Here is an 18805-nt window from a genome sequence, read left to right as displayed (position 1 = left end):
GGGACGTGAGCCCGGGGCGAGCCGAGGGGCATCCCGGGCCGAGGTCACCCGCACCGAAGTTAGGAGGCGAGGGCCGGCGACCGGAAGCGGTCCAGGGAGACTTGTACAAAATTCAGGGGCCGTAACTTGGAGACCAAGCGAAACAAAATAAGACCTGAACTGTCTTAGGACCGAATTTCACAGGAGCGTGCCTCTGGCTGAGGCGGCGGGCGCGCGCGGCGAGGCCGCCTCAACGGGCTGTCCCCGGAGCGTGTAGGCCGCGTACGGCTCTCCTCAGCGGGCGGGCAAAATGGGCGCGGGCGCTCCCGAGGCGCCGGCCCCGCCGCTCGGGCGCCGCTCACACAGCACGACGGCCCGCGAACCGCGAGCGCCGCCTCCCTGCCCTCCCCGCCACCGGACCTGACGCCCCGACCGCGGCCGGTTACCGCCCTGCGCCCCACGGCCACGCCTGCCCCAACCGGCGCGGGCGTCTCCCAGGTGCCGCCGGGCCGGCCCCGCCCCGCCCCCGCGCGCCCGCCTCGAGCCCCGCCTCGAGCCCCGCCCCGCCCCGCCCCGCCCCGCCCCGCCCGCGCTGCCCAAGCCCCGCCCCCGCGGAACCCGCGCTCCGGAGCACCCGGTTGGCCAGGCCCGGATTGGGCCCGAGGCGGACGTGAGCAGGGTCGGACCAAGATGGCGGTGCAGGTGGTACAGGCGGTGCAAGCGGTTCATCTCGAGTCGGATGCTTTCCTAGTTTGCCTCAACCACGCTCTGAGCACCGAGAAGGAGGAGGTGATGGGGCTGTGTATAGGGGAGGTGAGTAGGTCACTTAGCCTGACCGGAACCCTGCTGAGCAGACGCAGCGTGTCCCCGGGTTGGGTGTTGGCAGCACCCAGGGCTGCGGAGGCTACGGGAACCTCTGAACGACACCCTTGGACCGAGACTTGGGATGATCAGGTAGTGCAGGCCCCGTGCCTTCGGTCGCTGAACTCGCGTTGAGCCTCCCGCAACGCCACAGCGATCTGCATAATCCTCTGGGTGGGCCTTGCACTTTCTCTAGACCGAGTGATTACCGCGAGTCAGGCCGCAAAGACACTGTAGTAGAATGAGGACTGGACTGAATCAGGAATCAGCCAACCACGGTTAGCGTCCCAGGCCTCGACTCCAGTCTTCTCTCTGGGACGCCTTCTAAGGGTATCAGAAAACCAGACAGGGACGAGGGTTCCAAAGACGCAAAGGTTTCCACGGGGTTAAGTGTTGCAGAAAGGCGAAAGACGACGAGGAGTTTATAATCCGAAGTAAGAATTCTCCAGCCTTTCGTGCTGGTGTATAGGAACACATGACCCACGTTTCGTATAATCTCCATCCGTGTACATCAGACTGGCGTAATGTGATCAATAATGTTTTCTGCTTTTTCCCACTCTAGTTGACTGATGACACAAGGTAAGAATATATTTCTTTACTCATATCTTTGGATCTATATCTTAACTGTTAACTCAAAATGATGACAAGTTTGGCAGTATTGTGTACAACTTCTATTTTAACTTACCATTATGAGTCCGGAGCTCCCTCAGTGACACACTTTGAATTCCACCCCAACTCTGAAGGTTGGTTTCCACCTTACTTCCTACTTGGAGAATTTTCAGTTTGATATATGTATGATCTTCTGGAAAAAATATGGGTAGTGATACCAAGATCATGACTGAACCTATGAAACCTCTTACACATAGACTTCTGTATGACTCGTATACTGCTTTTACATTCCATTTTGTGGCTTGATATGTTTTATGTTCTGTGTCCCCTGAAATGACAACGAAATACAGGTAATTTTCTTTGCAGCAGATAATAAGCATATTAATAGACATTTCCCCCTATTGACTTCCTTGCTTCATCTAAACTGTCAGTGGCTTTCTCCTTCCCTCTGGTGGACTCTATAATGACCTCAGATGGCCAGAAACTTGAGTGCTTCAGGAGGCAAAAGCTTTGGGTGATGTTTATTTAAATTTCAAAGCATAGCAGAGTGTATATTTCACAAGCCCACCTCCTTAATACCGGGTATTCTAGGAATTTCGCTTTGCCACTGAACAGATTATGTACTTAGCCACTCTTCCTTTGTTTCTGCTAAGGTTTCACTGCAAATCTTGTTACTTTGCTTTAATATCTTTTTATATTCCAAAATTCATTTGCCTTTTTTCCCCCTAATTTATCCCCAAAAGGAGTGACTCCAAATTTGCGTATACTGGAACTGAAATACGCACAGTTGCTGAAAAGGTATGTATGCTAGAATTTTGGATGATAGAAACTTGCAGTTGGGGAGGGATTTCTTTCCTGAATCTGATGATCTCAGCCCAGGATTAATCCGATCTGTGCAGGCCTGCACTTATGGTCGGGTAGGATGTTCTCTCCAGTAAAACCAGATGAAGAGTGTACTCACTGGGACTGGAACCTAATTTTTCTGTTTGCAGCAAATTCAGATGAGAGCTCTCCTTGCCGTTCTCTGCCTGATCTCTGGCCCTTCTCCCTGCTTCCTTGAACTTTTGCTGGTTTTGCTTCCTTGAGATCTGTGAATTCCTTCACATCACTGTTACCTCCTTATCTCAAGTCCCAATTCCTATTTTGGCAACCTTTTGCTGTGAACAAACTATGCATAACTCATACTTCTTAGTTTATCTTGACTTTTTTCCTTTCTACAATCCTGCCTCGCCTTTTCTGGCATGCTCTAGCCTTCATGTTCTAGTAGAATGCTTTTCAACCTACACTTTTTGGTTCGTTGTGTTTCCAATGTGTTGCAGGCCACTGCTTTTGTAAAATACAGTAAAAATAAATTATGGCCTCTTCTCTGCTAGGCAGATGATGGGCGTGATAAAAACTATCAGGCAAAACAGCTCCCATCTAGTTTTTACCCCTATATCCAAACTTCTCCATGTTAACCACTTTGCCTCCTTTCTTCCCGTATCAAGGAAAGAAGTTTACTTCCTATCCAGAGCTACAGGCTCTTCAAAAAACTTGTTCATCAAATATCCTCTCTTCTGAGTCTTCAACCTTTTGACATTTTTCCCCCCTTAGGATACAGATGTGCTTAAATTACTCTCATTTTACAAAGGAGAGAAAAATAACTTTTCAATCCCTGTAGTTACTAGAATCCTTTGAATAGTCAGACCTCTTAAAAGAATAGGCTACAATCATTATAATTTCTTTACCTTCAGTAGTCACGCATACCAAGTTCTGGTTTCCAGTTCCATCTCTCCAGCCACCTCCCCATAGCTGTATCAGTGGAATATTTCTTGGTGCTAATCTTAAATCTTTCTCCTTGGAACGCTGAACTGTTGGGGGTTTTCTGTTTGTTTTGTTGTATCTCCCTATTCCTCTTCTCTCCCTCCCGTCCATTATGGTCTCTTCATCCTCCGCATTAAATATTGGTATTCTCCAAGTTTTTGGCTTGGCCTCCTTCCCTTCCCAGAATATCTTCTGGGGAACATTACCTTCCCTATGGCTTTAGCTACAACATTGAAGTTCAATCTCGCTTTAAATCTTTCCTCTGATACTCACTGTGAGACTTTGGGCATGTTACTTAACATCTGTGAGCTTTGATTTCTTTGTTTGTAAAACAGGGATAATGACAGTAACTAACCTCATAGAATTGTTGGGAGAGTTGAATTTGGGTAATATATGAAAACACTCATTTGTGAACTAGACACGGTAATAGAACCAACCTGTCCACTGGGGAGTTATTTTTATTTAGATAGTTATTTTTAATTTCAAGTTTTAATTGAAATTCCAGTTAACATGTAGTGTAGTATTGGTTTTAGGAGTCAAATTTAGTGATTCATCACTTACATACAACACCCAGTGCTTATCACAAGTGCCCTCCTTAATGCCCAGTACCCTTATTGCCCGGCCCACCTCCCTCTATCAACCCCTAGTTTGTTCGCTATAGTTAAGAGTCTGTTTTATGGTTTGCCCCTCTTTGTTTTTTCCCCTATGTTCGTGTTTTGTTTCTTAAATTCCACATATGAATGGAATCGTATGGTATTTGTCTTTCTCTGATAGACTTATTTCACTTAGCACAATCCACTCTAGCTCTGTCCGCACAGTTGCAGATGGCAAGATTTCATCCTTTTTATGGCTGACTAATATTCCTACACACACACACACACACACACACACACACCCCACACACACCCCACACACACCATATACCTCCTTTTCCTTAGCTATTCATTAGTCTATGAACATGTGGGCTCTTTCCATAATTTGGCCGTTGTTGTAAATATTTACCAAGTTAATAAATGGAAAGCACTTTTCCAGGTACCTGACACATGGCAGGTAGCCAATAAGTATTTTGTTAATATCCAGTAGATAATAGTAATATCAATTATCCCAAGCTCTAGAACTTCATACTCTACTGCCTCTTTCAAGGTTAGCTAGACAGAGGCATCTTAAACTAACATGTTCAAAACCGAACCTTCCCTCTTCCTCGAACCCACTCCAACATTCCCAAGTCTGGGGGTGCCTTGGAATTACCCAGTAAGCTTACGAAATCCTGATGTCAACTCCGTTGGTCTGGAGTGAGACCTCGGCGGCAGGAGTTTGAAAGCTTCCCCAGGCGATTCTAACATGCAGCCGTGTTTGGGCACCGCTCAAAGCCATTCACAGCTGTAGATTGCTTCCGTTTTCTTTCCAGCACCTCATCCCGACTGCGGCCACCTTATTGGAGGTCCTTGTCACTTCTGTTCTTGAACACTTGCTAGCCTCTCCCCGGTCTTCTTGCCTCCAGTCTCTTGCCTCTAGTCCTCTCTTCTGGTTGCTTAGGGTATAATCTTTTGAGAACATAAGTGTGACATGAGTGTGCTTAAAATCGGTGCATTTCCCATTACCTTTAGGATGAAGCTCCATTAGTTAAGCATTCAGGGCCTTCTTGATATCATTTCTGTTTATCTCCAACTTCTAACCATGGTAAATTACGGCATTTTCCAGGTTATGTTGTACTGTTCCATTCGTTGTGTCTGCTGGGTTTTATGCTTGGACTGCTTCCCTCTCCTCTGCTTGGTTTCCTCCTTATCCCTTGCAGCTGCCACCTGTCTCCTTTAAGGAATCTGCCCTGACCCGTAGGCTAGGTTAGAAAGGGTCCTCTGTGCTCCGACTGCTCCTTAAGTGCGTGTGTGCTGTCCTCGAGCTGTTCACCTGTCTCTCTACCTGGACGTGACTGCTGTATCCTGTTCATCTTTCTGTACTTAGGCCTTCATGCAGTGCCTTACGTACAAGTATATAGTCAATAAACATATGTTGTACGAATGAACGTACATTCCCCGAAATAGGAAATTAGTGTTTACCTGCCCGTGAGCCATGGAGAGGCATGCCAGGGGCCTCAAGTTCCTATAAAGGGCGTGATGGTAAATACATACTTTGTTGCAGTTACTTAGCTACAATACATAAATGAACCAACGTGGCCAGATTTTGCCCAAGGGAGGCTGGGCAGGCCAGACTTTGCTAGCCCTTGTTCTGTACCAAGACAGAGGAGCAAAAGCAACTGGGTTTTAGTACTTGAGTTCCAAGAGTGAAAAGGCGTGGGGCCAGTCTAGCTAAACTGGAATATTTTATGTGACTAGGACTGTAACAGAGTTAGGGTTAGGGTCATTCCTAACCCTAACCCTAAGCCTCAAGCCCGTCAACTACCTGTGGCTTTCAGGGACATCTGTGAGTCCTTTGTGGCCTTTATTTATACTTGTCTTATTTTGTTTTTTATCTGTGTCTGGGCTGGTCTTGCCATCCTATCCTGAACTTCTTTTCCTCCTTCCTCTAGGCACTGAAATCTTATCTTACAACAGAGAGAGAAAAAAGTCACCCTGGGCATCAACTCCTACTAAAATACATTGCCAGTCTTAATGATGTGATTTTATTTTTCAGGAGTCCACGCCCTCATCTGGAATTCTGTATTGATTTGTACTGGTCAAATAGATACTAAACTTCATGAATTCAGTGATCTTATCTTTTTAGTAGATGTTATCATGGCTTATCTTTGCCATCCTTTTATTTTTGGTCTTTTTGTATACTGATATTTAAAGTGTGTGTTTCTTATTAGCAGCATTTAGTTTTTAAAAAATCTAGTCTGATCACACTCCAATTATATTTAATGTAATTGTTGATATATGTGGATTATGGCTTTATCTTTTTGCTTTGTATTAGACCCGCTTATTTGCTTTTTCTCTTTTTCTTGGCTTTTGAGTCAGTCAGATATGCTTTATTATCTCACTGTGAGCCTCCCAGTTGCAACATTTTTTTTCACTTTCCTTCAATATGCATTCCTGATTTGTTCATTTTCCTGATAACTATTTCCTGATAACATTTCCCTGATAATGCTAGAACCTTAGAACACTTTAATTTCATCCTTTAGATTAGTTGTCACATACTTTAATTCTATAGATATGTTAAGCCCCCTGTGGCATTGTTACTACTGTTTTGTGTGTTTAGTATTCATTTATATTTACTCACATATTTTACCTTTTATAGTGTTTTTCATTTCTTCCTCTGTATCTGGCGTTTTCCTTCTGCCTGAAGAGGTCTCTTTAGTACTTCTGTGCCAATAATGAAATCTCTCAGTTTTTGCTTCTGAAAATGTCTTTATTTTGCCTTCATTCTTTGAATATAGAATTCTTGGTTGGTGGATCTTGTCTTCATGCACTTAATATGTCACTATATCCTCTCTAGGCTTTCATAGTTTCTGTTGAAAACTCAGCTTTTTGTCCTGTTGTTCCTTGGGAGGTCAAGGGTCTTTCTGTCTCTGCTTTTGATTTTCTTTATTGTGTACTCTGTGCCTGCCAGACACTGTACCGTTGATGGGGATAAAAATATAACTAAAACATGATCCTTGCCTGCCCTTCCAAAGCTTATGTTCTGTAGAGGAGAAAATCATGTCTACCTGCGATAAACTATGGTGAGACGTGTGTATTATAAAAACAGTTGTACGGGAGGGGAGAGTGAGTAGGGAATTTGAAGCTGTGAAAGAATTCACTTGGTGGAAAAAGGCAAAAAGCTGTGCCTAATGGCTGCCTAATGGTGCCTTCATGAGTCTCCTCTGTGATTTCACATCTGCCAATGCCACACCTGTGTTTCCCCATGAAACTTGTAAACCCTCTCATACTTCTGATTTTCACTCCTCTGTCTTCCATTTTGGCTCTTCTTGGTCTGCCTCATCCGAAACATGGGAACCCCCGTTAATTTGGGCCTGGACCCCTGCTCCCTCTCCCTGCTCTATTCCTTGACTCTTATTTACATCTTCTTATCCTAGATCAGCTCATTTCCTTCGCTCCTGATCCTTTTCAAACTTAGATCTGCCTCCTGTGTTCCACTGAGATTCAACCTTGAAATTTTAGAGGTTATCCTTATCAACTTCCTGTCCTCTATCACCCATGGGCCATTAGTTACCAAATCTTGTGGATTCTTCCTTTGTAGTGAATCTCAAATCTGTTTCTTCTGTCTCTTCCATCCAAATCTCAAATCTTCACATCCAGGCTTTCTGAAACAGTACCCTTCCTTCCTGTGCATCCTGCCAATCATGGTGTCGAGGCCCCATACATTTTTGTCCTGATCTTTCTTGGTCTTACTGTCTGCCATTCCATCTCAAGTTCTGTACTTAAAGCAGTTGGCCAACATGTCTCCCAGACATCTTACTTATATCAGTTTGGCACCTACAGAAATTCTTTGTGTTTGTACACACACACACACACACACACTCAGAACAGTCAGGAAATAGTACACTTGTTGGCCCGTGACGAGTTTTTTCTAATCAAAGTGACTCCTCTCCTCTAAGCTCTTGTAGCATTGATTTACTGCATGATTTCATTATCATTTCATGTATGATACTTGCTGCTTAAGCAGACTGATAGCATTTTGAATACTTGGACGTCAGCCTCTGATTGTCAGCCGTGGATTGTCAGACTCTGACTCTTGTTCTTTTCTGTGAGAGTATCCTGCACGTAGTTGTAAATCAAATGGTTATTAGTTATCATTCAGAGCACTGTTCCTTCATCCAAATGTTAGCCTTTATGTTTTTATTTTGAAATGCATATATTGAGGTTGGATGTCTTCTATTTGACATATTCTATTATTCATGAGAAAATCATCCATTTTCTAAATGCAGTTTTTAACCTGATAATATAATACAATACACGTGTTATTGGAGAAAGACAGAATTAAACATTTCTGTGGCTTTCCTTCTAGGTTGACACCGTCAGAATTGTCCACATTCACTCTGTCATCATCTTGCGACGTTCGGACAAGAGGAAGGACCGAGTGGAAATTTCTCCAGAGCAGCTGTCTGCAGCCTCCACAGAGGCAGAGATATCCTTACTAGTCAATAAGAAGTTTGGACGTGCTCTGGAACTTCTGGGCCAGGCTCCTCTGTTTGCCGCCTTAGCCTGCTTGTAGAAATTTCGCAGGTTTTCTTCCTGGTGACTCTTTCCCAGTTTTCATATTGACCCGTCAGGTCCAGTTGTTTGATTAATCAGATTTTCTTCCCATTTTTCCTTTTGAGTGGCTTTTATTAGAAAAATTAGAAATTTCTAACGTTCCTGCTCTTAAATGTGGGAAGATCCCAAGGTCAAACCTGTGGCAATGAACTTTATGGGGGAGTTCCCTCCTCCTTCCTTTCATTCCCCCACTGCCCCTCTCTAGTTCCCTCCGTCCCCCTCCCAAGTTGAATTCTGAGCATATGGAAATGTACACGAATATTTTCCATTAAAAAAAACACTAATATATAACAGCTCATGACTTTGCTTAACAGCGTGTATCCAGACAGTTGTTCACATTGTACTTGGAGGTGCAGAATATAACCCTGGACGACTGCTTTGTCCTTGTGCAGGTGTTTAGGTTGGCAGGAGTCCTTTCCTGTGCTGCCGTGTAACCTTACACCTTACCCGCAGTTCACAAATGCGCACTTGGATCTGTACGGTCTGGTCCGAGAGCTGGAGCTGCTGGAGCAAAGGTTGTGTGTTTTGTAGCTTTTTTGTAGCTGCTTAGCCAGCTTTTTCTCTGGCGGTATTCAGGGGTGCCTGGTGCCCTGCGCCTTCGTAAACACTGTGGGTTCCCAGGCCGGCGTATGTCAAAGCTATCGATTTTTGCCAATCTGATTGATAAAAAACTGTATCTTATTTCTTGTCATTTTAGTTAGTATTTTTCTGATTATGACTAAATGCGGTCAGCTTTTAATTTTTAAGAATCATTTATTTTTTTCAGAATTTTTAAGAATCATTTGTTTTTTTCAGAATTATCATTTCTTTGCCCATCTTTCTGTTGCTTTGGAAATCTTTTCCTTAGTAATTTGTAGGCACTCTGTGTTAAGTGTTAAGGAAATTAGCCCTTTGTGATAAGGATAATGATTCTACTCAGCTTATTCATGGCGTGTATGTATTTCTCCAATCAAATTAGTTTCACATTTTTTATATAATCACATGTATCAGTGTCTTACAGCGTGTACCTTTTGCATCTTCTACTCAAACTCTATTTTGACAGAATTATAGATTCCTGGGAAGTTACAAAAATAGTTTAGCAGGGTTCTTGTACCCTTGACCCAGTTTCTCCCAATTGCTACATCGTAAATAATTGACGGTACAATATGGAAACCAGAAAACTGACATTGATACAATGTGTGTCATTCCATTGCCATTTTGTCACATGTGTTAATATATGTAACCAACACAGTAGTCAGGATTGCAGAATTGTTCCATCACCATGAAGATCTATGTAGATCTGTGTAGATCTACGAAGATGCCCCTGTAGAAATCACACCCACTCCCTCAACCCCTGCTCCAGCCCCTGGCAGCCTCTAATCTGTTCTCCATCTCCCAGAAAATAATTGTATTACTGTTATTATTGTGATTACATATTACAACTTCAAAATGAAACTAGTCCAGTCCTATGATGGGGGATGGCTGGAAACACCGTTGCGTGTTACTGCACGTGGAAGTTACAATGATTATTTCTTAAGCGTTTCAGAAAGGGCTTGTGCGGGTTACCTCATTTACTCTTTACTGCTGTTCGAAGTGGAATTTCCCCAGTCTGCAAGCTGAAGGAATGGGTTTAGAGAGGTTAAGTAACCTCTTTTGGCATTCAAAAAAGTTATTTAGGGGCGCCTGGGTGGCTCAGTGGGTTGAAGCCTCTGCCTTCGGCTCAGGTCATGACCTCAGGGTCCTGGGATCGAGCCCCGCATCGGGCTCTCTGCTCAGCGGGGAGCCTGCCTTCCCCTCTCTCTCTGCCAGCCTCTCTGCCTGCTTGTGATCTCTGTCTGTCAAATAAATGAATGGAATCTTTGAAAAAAAAAGTTATTTAAAAAGTATTCTTTCTCAGGATTTGCTGTATAGAAAGGATTATTGCAGGTTTTTTTTCAATCAATCATTGTGTTTTAATGTAAGTAATTTGCAGGGAAACAAACCAGCGTCTCACAAGAGCAGCAGAAGGGGCAGCTTCTTATCTCAACTCAGAGCTTCAGGTGGAGTTATGGGAACTTGTGTCCGGATCAAAAGAAGAAAGTATTCTTTGGTGGTGTACTTCTAGACACATGGGGAGACCAAGGTGGGTCCCTGGTCATTTGGTGTCTGAAACCATCCCAGTTGCCATCGTTGACACTGGCGGGCTGCCAGAGAGAAAGCAAATGGATTTTTTAAATCTTGTATTTCTTTTTCAAAACTGTGACTAGGATGGAGCTAGACAGAGGATAGAAGATATTAACTCAAGTTAACAATGTAAGTGAGTTCCAAAGATTTAGATAAGCTTCTTTTCCGATAGCGCAGTGATGAGCATTTACCTGATGGAAGGTTGGCTAATTGGATTAAGAGGATATAACTATATACCTTAACGGAAGCCAGATGGATTCTATTTTTTTTATTTTAACTGATTAATTAAGTTTTAAAGTCATCTCTACACTCAACCTGAGGCTCAAGCTCACAACCCTGAGATTAAGAGTTGCAAGCTGGGGCGCCTGCGGGGCTCAGTGAAGTGGCTGCCTTCGGCTCAGGTCATGATCCCACGGTCCTGGGATGGAGCCCCGCATCAGGCTCCCTGCTCAGCAGAGAGCCTGCTTCTCCCTGTCCCTTTGCCTGTCCCTCTGTCTACTTGTGATCTCTGTCTCTCTGTCCAATAAATAAAATCTAAAAAAAAAAAAAAGTTGCATGCTCTACCAACTGAGGCGGCCAGGTGCTCTAAGTTGATCCTGGTTATAAAAAGAAATAGCGTTGGCTTTAAATGGGAGGTCTGGGAAAGTCTGGGTATTGACCTTATTTCATTTTTTGTTGACATTAAGTTGTAATAGGTTTATTTAAAACCTCAGGATGCTTTCTGAGCCCTCATTAGCATCACAGATTTTTTTTCCCCACAAGTTGAAAATCCCTTGACAGACACACAGGTTGGCCGAACTAACGGGTCGTCCCATGAGAGTTGTGGGCTGGTATCATTCCCATCCTCATATAACTGTTTGGCCTTCACATGTTGGTAAGTATTATAGCCTTGTATTGTTTGTTATTTTTATTTATTTATTTTTAAAGATTTCCTTATTTTATTTGAGAAAGAACAAGCGGTGGGGAGGGGCCAAGGGAGAGGGAGAAGCAGCGAGAGGAGGAAGCAGACTCCCGGCTGAGCGGGGAGGCTCCTGGGGGGCTCGATCCCAGGCCTCTGAGATCATGACCTGAGCTGAAGACAAACACTCAACCAACTGAGCCACCCAGGCGCCCCATGTTTGTTGTTCTTAGAAATCAGTATCGTCTTTCTCTGTTACATGAATGATGGTTATTTTAAATCTTACTTTAACTATCCTTAAACAGGTGCCCCTGTTTTTATTTTGCTATGTTTTAAAAGTAATGATTTATGTCATACTATTTTTAATAGAGGTATAATTTCTGCACCCCGTTTTCAGTGTCTTCCAGACACCATTACTAACTAGAGCCTGACAGTTGGCTGACATAAACAAACATTAAATTGTCACTGAACCTTGGTGACCGCTGAACACCACCATCTAGTACACTGCCACTCGGAAGACTCGAAGGGGTGAGGGGTGAGATTTACAAAACTGAGGTTTCACACATATTCCTTCCGAGCTGTTGAGGCTGTAACCTAAGTAGCCTAACTAACCCACTAACCTAACCTCCTCACCCCACTAGTCCGTACAGCGTAACAAAATGGCTTTCTCTCTTCTTATCTTTACCGCTTTTCGGAGTGCTGGTCATTTTGTTGTTTCTGCCTGACTTCGTGAGAGAAGTAGAGGAACTTCGCTTAGGGAGAGTGAGCTGACATTGTTCGCACATAACCGTTTGCTAATGGTTCGTGCAGGGTTTCTCCTCCAGTCCTCAGAGCAGCCGCGACTTAGCGCACGGATGGGCAGCCTGAGGCTTACATGGCTCAAGTTCACTTTTCACTGAGCGGCTCTTTTGCCAGTCTAGGGGCTTGAGATAATTGCACCTTGCGCATTCAGCTGCACCACGGCGCCAGTGCCCGAAGGGCAGTAGCAGCGCAGCGTGGGACTCGAAGGGTCTCATCTGCGCGGGGGGTGGGGCGGGAGGCCTCCCGAGGCACGTGGCCCAGCCGCTGCGGGATGCGCCGGCCTTGAACGCGTCGTTCGCACCTGCGCCTGCCGTGGCGGTCTCTGGGGTAGGTCCTAGGCGGGTATGTGCTTTTCATGATATACTCCTCGAAGAATTCCGGTGAGTAGTCCCAGTTAAATACCGGTACAGAGTAAGGGAGCCAACAGACTTGCTCTATTTCTTGCTGACAGAAATTTACCTGACCTGTGGCTAACGTAGTGACATGCCTAGGATATCTTGTGTCAACAAAAAGTATATCACCAAGAGAGTTTTTTCAATTGGAAAACAAAAAAGATTAAAGTGGAGCTTGCAGTAACAATAGAGGTGTTCTTAAACTATGTTTCAAGCTTAAAGTGGTTAAAATAATGCACAGAATTCCTGAATCTCTTGCCCCAGATTCACCACATTTTCTTCTGTTCTATGTTTGTGTGTGTGAGTATGTTTTATCTGAAGTATTTGAAAATAAGTCACAGCCAGTATTCACCTTAACTCCTGAATAATGTTTGGTATGAATTTCCTAAATGCAAGGATATTCTCTTACATGATTACAGTATATTTATGATAATTGAGAAATTAATATTAAAATATTATGATTTAAGTTACTGACCTTATTTAAATTCTTCAGCTCACTAATGTCCTAATAAGTGCTGTTTTTATAGCTGTGAATATATTCCTGTAAAATCTTAATATCACTGAATAAATTCAGTGTTTGGTTTTATCTAACTTATACTAAAAAATAATAACAATTTTTTTCCTGCCACCATTAACACTAAAATCAGATTTGCCTCAAATTTCTCCCACGGTAGTAGCATAGCCAGAGAGAAGTAAGTACCAAGCACCAATGAAAGGAAGGTTGGAGTATTTATTCCTGAACGATATCGTCGCTATGGTAATGAGTACAATGGAGAATTTTCTGGCAAAAAAAGAAACTCGTAAGAACTTGGGGAAAAAAAGCTTTATCAGTCTCTGGATGTTTTCTTCAGCTAACCTAACTGGGTAAGGAAAGGGAATAAAGAACAAAATGGAAAGCTCAGAGTTCTTACAGCATGGGGGCTGGGAATGGCAGCTTTACGTTCTGTCAGGGAACAGGTTAGGGTTAGGTTAGGTCCCTTACAGGTTGAGAAGATCTTTTAACTCTCTGTGCCACGCTTTCCTCACTGACAGAAAATCAGAATATGTGAAATCCTGTAGAAGACGTTCTGTCCCATGCTTATTAGCACGGTAGCAAAGCATTTATCTGTACAGCTCAATGTGGAGAGAGCATGACTGGATGTCTACAGTTGCAGGGCACGGGGTGCCAGGGCGGCTCAGTGCGTTAAGCCACTGCCCTCGGCTCGGATCATTATCCCAGGGTCCTGGGATCGAGCCCCGCATCGGGCTCCTTGCTCGGCAGGGAGCCTGCTTCTCTCTCTGCCTCTGCCTGCTGCTCTGCCTGCTTGTGCTCGCTCTCTCTCTGACAAATAAAATCTTAAAAAAAAAAGTTGGACGGCAGACAACACTGGAAGATCTCCAAACTGTAGATAAAACTAAAGAAAAAATCCTCTCCCAACTGAACTGCTCTTCACAATGGCTAGATTGGGTAACAAGTAGCTACAGAGATAGGTAGCTCATCTCCAAATGGCTGTTGAAGAGTCGAGTCAAGCTGGTGCCCCGTGTTAGCAAGTCTTGGGAAAAAACACGAGTGAGGATTTAAAGTGTGTACAGGAATTACGCTTAATAGGAAGGACAAGTGAGAAGGCGTGAAAAGTGATTAGTCAACAAATTTATAATGGATGCAACAATGTAGTCACAGTTTCTGCTGGTTTGGACCTTTGGATTTTATGAGGAGGAAAAACAGTTAAAATACTAAAGGGGAAATAAAGAGTAACTACAATAAGGAATACATAAAGAGCATTTGCACTGGCAAGTTAAAGCAGCAAATGTAAAATAAAAGCTAGGACTTTTATTTCTTAGGACTAAGAAATGAAACAAGAAGAAAATGTCATTAAAGATAAGCTTTACAGAGAGGGAGACAACCATAAGAAACTTAATCTCAGGAGACAAACTGAGGTTGGTTGGGGCGGGGGAGGGACAGGGTGGCTGGCTTATGGACATTGGGAGGGCACGCACTATGTGAGCGCTGTGGAGTGTGTAAGCCTGATGATTCACAGGCCTGCGCCCCTGAGGCGAATAACACATTATGTGTTAATTAATTGAATTTAAATTTTTTTTAAAAAATTAAGGACAGCTTTAAACTTTTAGACTTTAAATTTAGAAAAAAAAAATAAAGATAAGCTTTAAACCTAAAAGAGTAACAGGCTAGGTTAGCTCTATAGAGAAAAGAAAAGTCACAGTTACATCATTAGCAGAGGGGCGAGAGAACATTCTGTAATGAAAGGCACAAACTCCAACAATGTTAAATTATGTCCCCCCCATAGCAATAAGATGTGCAAAGGACAAAGTTTTATATGTAGGAAAGAAAGTGGAAACTAGTTTGGAGCAGAACTTGATAGCCCACTTCCAGGATCTTACTCCTTCAAGAGTAAAATGTGAGTCTTTTGGCTTTGGATTGGGTTTTGCCGTGAAGGAGTAGGGATATAAAGTACGTGAACTCAGGCAAGGATGATGTGGGTCAAACATACCTGCTAATGCTTTGGAACTTGATTATGAAAGGATTTCTGACTTACAGAAAAAATACAAAAACAGCATAAAGAACCGCATTCAATAATTGTTAACCTTTTGCCACATTTGCTTTATCATTTTCTCTATAGACACAATTTGAGAGTAAGTTGTAGACATGATGCTCCTTTATCCCTAAATACTAAATTGTATATTTCTCAAGAACAAGGATATTTACTTCCATAACCACCGTGCAGTTACCAGCATCAGGAAAGTTGACATTGATAGCATCCTTTTATGTAATCTACAGAACTTACTCATATTTGGCCGGTTCTCCCAATTCTGTCCTTTGTAGCAGTTTTTCCTTTCCAGCCCAGAGCCGGTTCTCAGATCATGCATGGCATCTAGTATCATGCATGTCCTTTTAGTTTCGACATGGACCAGTTGCTTAGCTTTTTTGTCATTCCCAAACCTCTGAACTCACTTCTTCTTTCACATTCAGCAGATAATACTGCTTCCTACTTTATTTATTTATTTCAGAGATTTCACTTATCTCTTTGACAGACAAGAAGAGAGAGAGCACAAGCCAAGGGAGCAGTGGGCAGAGGGAGAAGCCAGCTCCCCGCTGATCAGGCGCCCCCGCTGCCTACTTTAATAAAGGAAATGGGAGTCATTAGAAAGGAATTTTCTCCATTTCTCTTTACTCACCTGCTTATCACTGGGCTCATCTCCTTTTCCGTCCTCTTAGCTAATAGACATCCTTCCATTCTGGCTCCTAATCTTGGCTTCCCATGACTTGATGAACCTTCTTTCTCCCACACCTATATCCCTTTCCATTGTACTGGATTTTCCCTATCATTTATTTGTTCCTTCAGGAAATAAATTTGAGTGCCTCTGTGTGTCCAGCCCTCCAGGTGCTGGGGATAAAGCAGTGAAGGAGAAAAACAAGGCCTCTGCCTTCATGGAGCTTTAGTTCATGTGTAAGAAAACACAACAAAAAAATACTTGCCAATCCCAATTCTCCTTCAGGTCAAAGACATTTCTCACTTTTCATTTACACTCTTCACCCTGCTCTAGTCTGCCTCCCAGTCCACTGAAAGGAATCAGTGACATCCGTTGAAAATCTAGTGAACATTAGGGGCACCTGGGGGGCTCAGTCAGTGGAACATCTGACTCTTGGTTTTGGCTCAGGTCTTGATCTCAGGGTCCTGGGATCGAGCCCCGTGAAAGCTCCATGCTCCAGGCTCCGTGTGGAGTCCGCTTGAGATCATCTCTCTCCCTCTCTCTCTACCCCTCCCTCACTCACAGTGTGCTCACCCTCCAAAAAACAAAAACAAAAACCAGAGAGAAAAATCTAGTAAACATTTTTATGTCTCTGTCTTCTGTAGCATTTGATACTACAATGATTCTACTCCTTACAAACACTTCTCAGTTAATGAGGAGTGCTTGGCCCTTAAGGATAGAAACTGAGCTGAGACTGAGAGTTGAAACACCTTGTCTGAAACCAGAGACGGCTCGTAATGGGTGGAAGCAGCATTTGAACTATTTGTATCAATAAGGGTTAGTAGGAATGCTATTTATGAACATAGGAAATGGAGGAGGAAGTGTAGGTGTGGTGGAGGAAAAGGTAGTTGAAGTCATGTCATACCCACACTGCTAACTTACCAAAATGTTATCAATACATAGTTTGCAAAAGAGAAAGGAAAGGGATTTAGATGGTGTAGGTTATTTCATAAATCTCACGACACTTTATTGTCCTTGTAAGTGTGTATGAAAAGGAGAAATGTGCCTGTAGCTATACTCCACATTTTAAGATCTGCTCAGTTCTTCCGGACTGAGGTAATCGGCACTGCAACAAACAGTGATGTATTAGGTAATCGACCACCAGCGTTGGATTGGATCAACCTCCCGTGACAGATACAGGTTGCACTTTGTCTAAGCTTCCAACCAATCACTGTAACAAATTACATTTTCCCAAACAAGCATTCTGTTCTAGAAGTTACAAGTCAGTTCACTTAGGAAGACAAGGGGGAGAACTCCCAGTGTTTAAGAATTTATTGCCAGGGGCGCCTGGGTGGCTCAGGTCATGATCTTAGAGTCCTGGGATTGAGCCTTGCATCGGGCTCTCTGCTCAGCAGGGGGCCTGATTCCCCCCCTCTCTCTGCCTGCCTCTCTACCTACTTGTGATCTCTGTCTGTCAAGTGAATAAATAAAATCTTTTTTAAAAAGGAACATATTGCCAAAGTAACTGGGCATAAGTCTACACCCTTCAGCATTTTGTTGTAATACTTGGTCTTTTATGTTCTTCATAAACAATGAACAATGAGGTCTAAAGACCTCAAATTTTTAAATTTAGCCTCCATTTAGTTTGGGGTAATCTTTTAACTGAGATTTTGTTTCTGCTCCCTGGAATGTTGGTTTTAATTTTGTTGCAGTCTCTATGAGAATTTACTCCATAATACTTCTACATTTCCATTCTTTATTGTCAAGTGTCATGTATGCATTTCCCTTAAAACATCCATCAAAAGGCTTATTTGAGGAAGTTGTTTGTCTACTTTCAGGGCCTTCGTTTCTCTTTGAATCTCATGGAAGGAATTATCAAGTTTTGGGGGGCCAGCTGAGGAGTTATTAATCTAGCTCTTCTTATTTAATTGCATACTTCTCAATGTACTCTTCCCTTACCCAGTAAAATGTTTACACTTTGGAAGTTATATTGTCCTTAGGATGTATCTCTGTTCTGCCTGTAGATTCTGACTCCTGGGAGGACTATATGCTGCTATTATCTTTAAATCTTTGTGTTTGCGAGATATAGTTTATCGACAGCAGATTTTAATTTTTGTTTATTTGCAGATGTTCGCACACAAGCCATGTACCAGATGATGGATCAAGGCTTTGTAGGACTTATTTTTTCCTGTTTCATAGAAGATAAAAACACAAAGGTATTTGTGTGTGTGTGTGTGTGTGTGTGTGTGCGTGTGTGTGTCAGCACACACACACAGAATAGAGAAAAATCTTTTTGCAATTTTAATAGGGTGGCCAGGGAAGGTTTCAATGAGAAGGGTCATTGAGTCAGGACCTGAAGAAAGTGAGGGAGCAAGTCTTGTCGATTTCTTGGGGCAAGAGCGTTCCAGGCAGACGAAATAGCCAGTGCAAAGACCCTAAGGTGAGTGTGGCATGTTCAGGGGACATCAAGGAAGTCAGTGTGGCTACAGCAGAATGAGGAAGACCATGACCATATGTCCCAGTTTGCCTCTAGCAGTCCCAGTTTTATCCCATTTTTTGATTGGGGTTAGGGTTACTTCTTGAAAGTATCCTGGTTTGGACAATAACTCATTTGGTCGTTCTACAATGATGTCTGAAAGGTAACCAGGGGCCAGGTCTCATGAGGCCTTTGATTTGACTGACTTGGGAAGCCACTGGAGGGTGAATTTACGTTTTAAGGGGATCTCTCTGGCTACTGTGTTGATAGTAAACTGGACAGCGGATGGGGGTGGGTGCACAGGGAAGGAGGGAGTATGGAATCCATGACATCTGTGAAAACAGTTAGGGAGATACTGGAGTAATCTAGGCAAGAATTGGTGGAGATTTGACCATGGTGGTAGGAGTGGAGCTAATGAAAAGGGGCCAGATTCTGTATATATTTTGATGGTGATGATAATTAT

General features: G+C 43.2%; 1 protein-coding gene across 3 annotated transcripts in view; it reads left to right on the top strand.

Annotated features, from left to right (window-relative positions):
- Positions 1 to 622: 622 nt before the first annotated feature.
- Positions 623 to 18805, top strand: part of BRCC3 (BRCA1/BRCA2-containing complex subunit 3) — a 52771-nt gene continuing 34588 nt past the window's right edge. For 2 of the 3 annotated variants that reach the window (XM_044235955.1, XM_044235954.1), the window contains exons 1-6: positions 623 to 792; positions 1403 to 1419; positions 2193 to 2247; positions 8197 to 8316; positions 11373 to 11460; positions 17994 to 18082. In XM_044235955.1, the coding sequence (XP_044091890.1) occupies positions 670 to 792; positions 1403 to 1419; positions 2193 to 2247; positions 8197 to 8316; positions 11373 to 11460; positions 17994 to 18082 (492 nt within the window). In that variant the 5' untranslated portion in view covers positions 623 to 669. The other variant, XM_044235956.1, reaches the window with a different exon arrangement.

The sequence above is a fragment of the Neovison vison genome, chromosome X (assembly GCF_020171115.1).
Source record: "Neovison vison isolate M4711 chromosome X, ASM_NN_V1, whole genome shotgun sequence".
In the NCBI taxonomy this organism is placed as follows: domain Eukaryota; kingdom Metazoa; phylum Chordata; class Mammalia; order Carnivora; family Mustelidae; genus Neogale; species Neogale vison.
The sequence above is the reverse complement of the archived record's forward strand: the minus strand, read 5'-3'. Positions and strand labels throughout refer to the sequence as shown.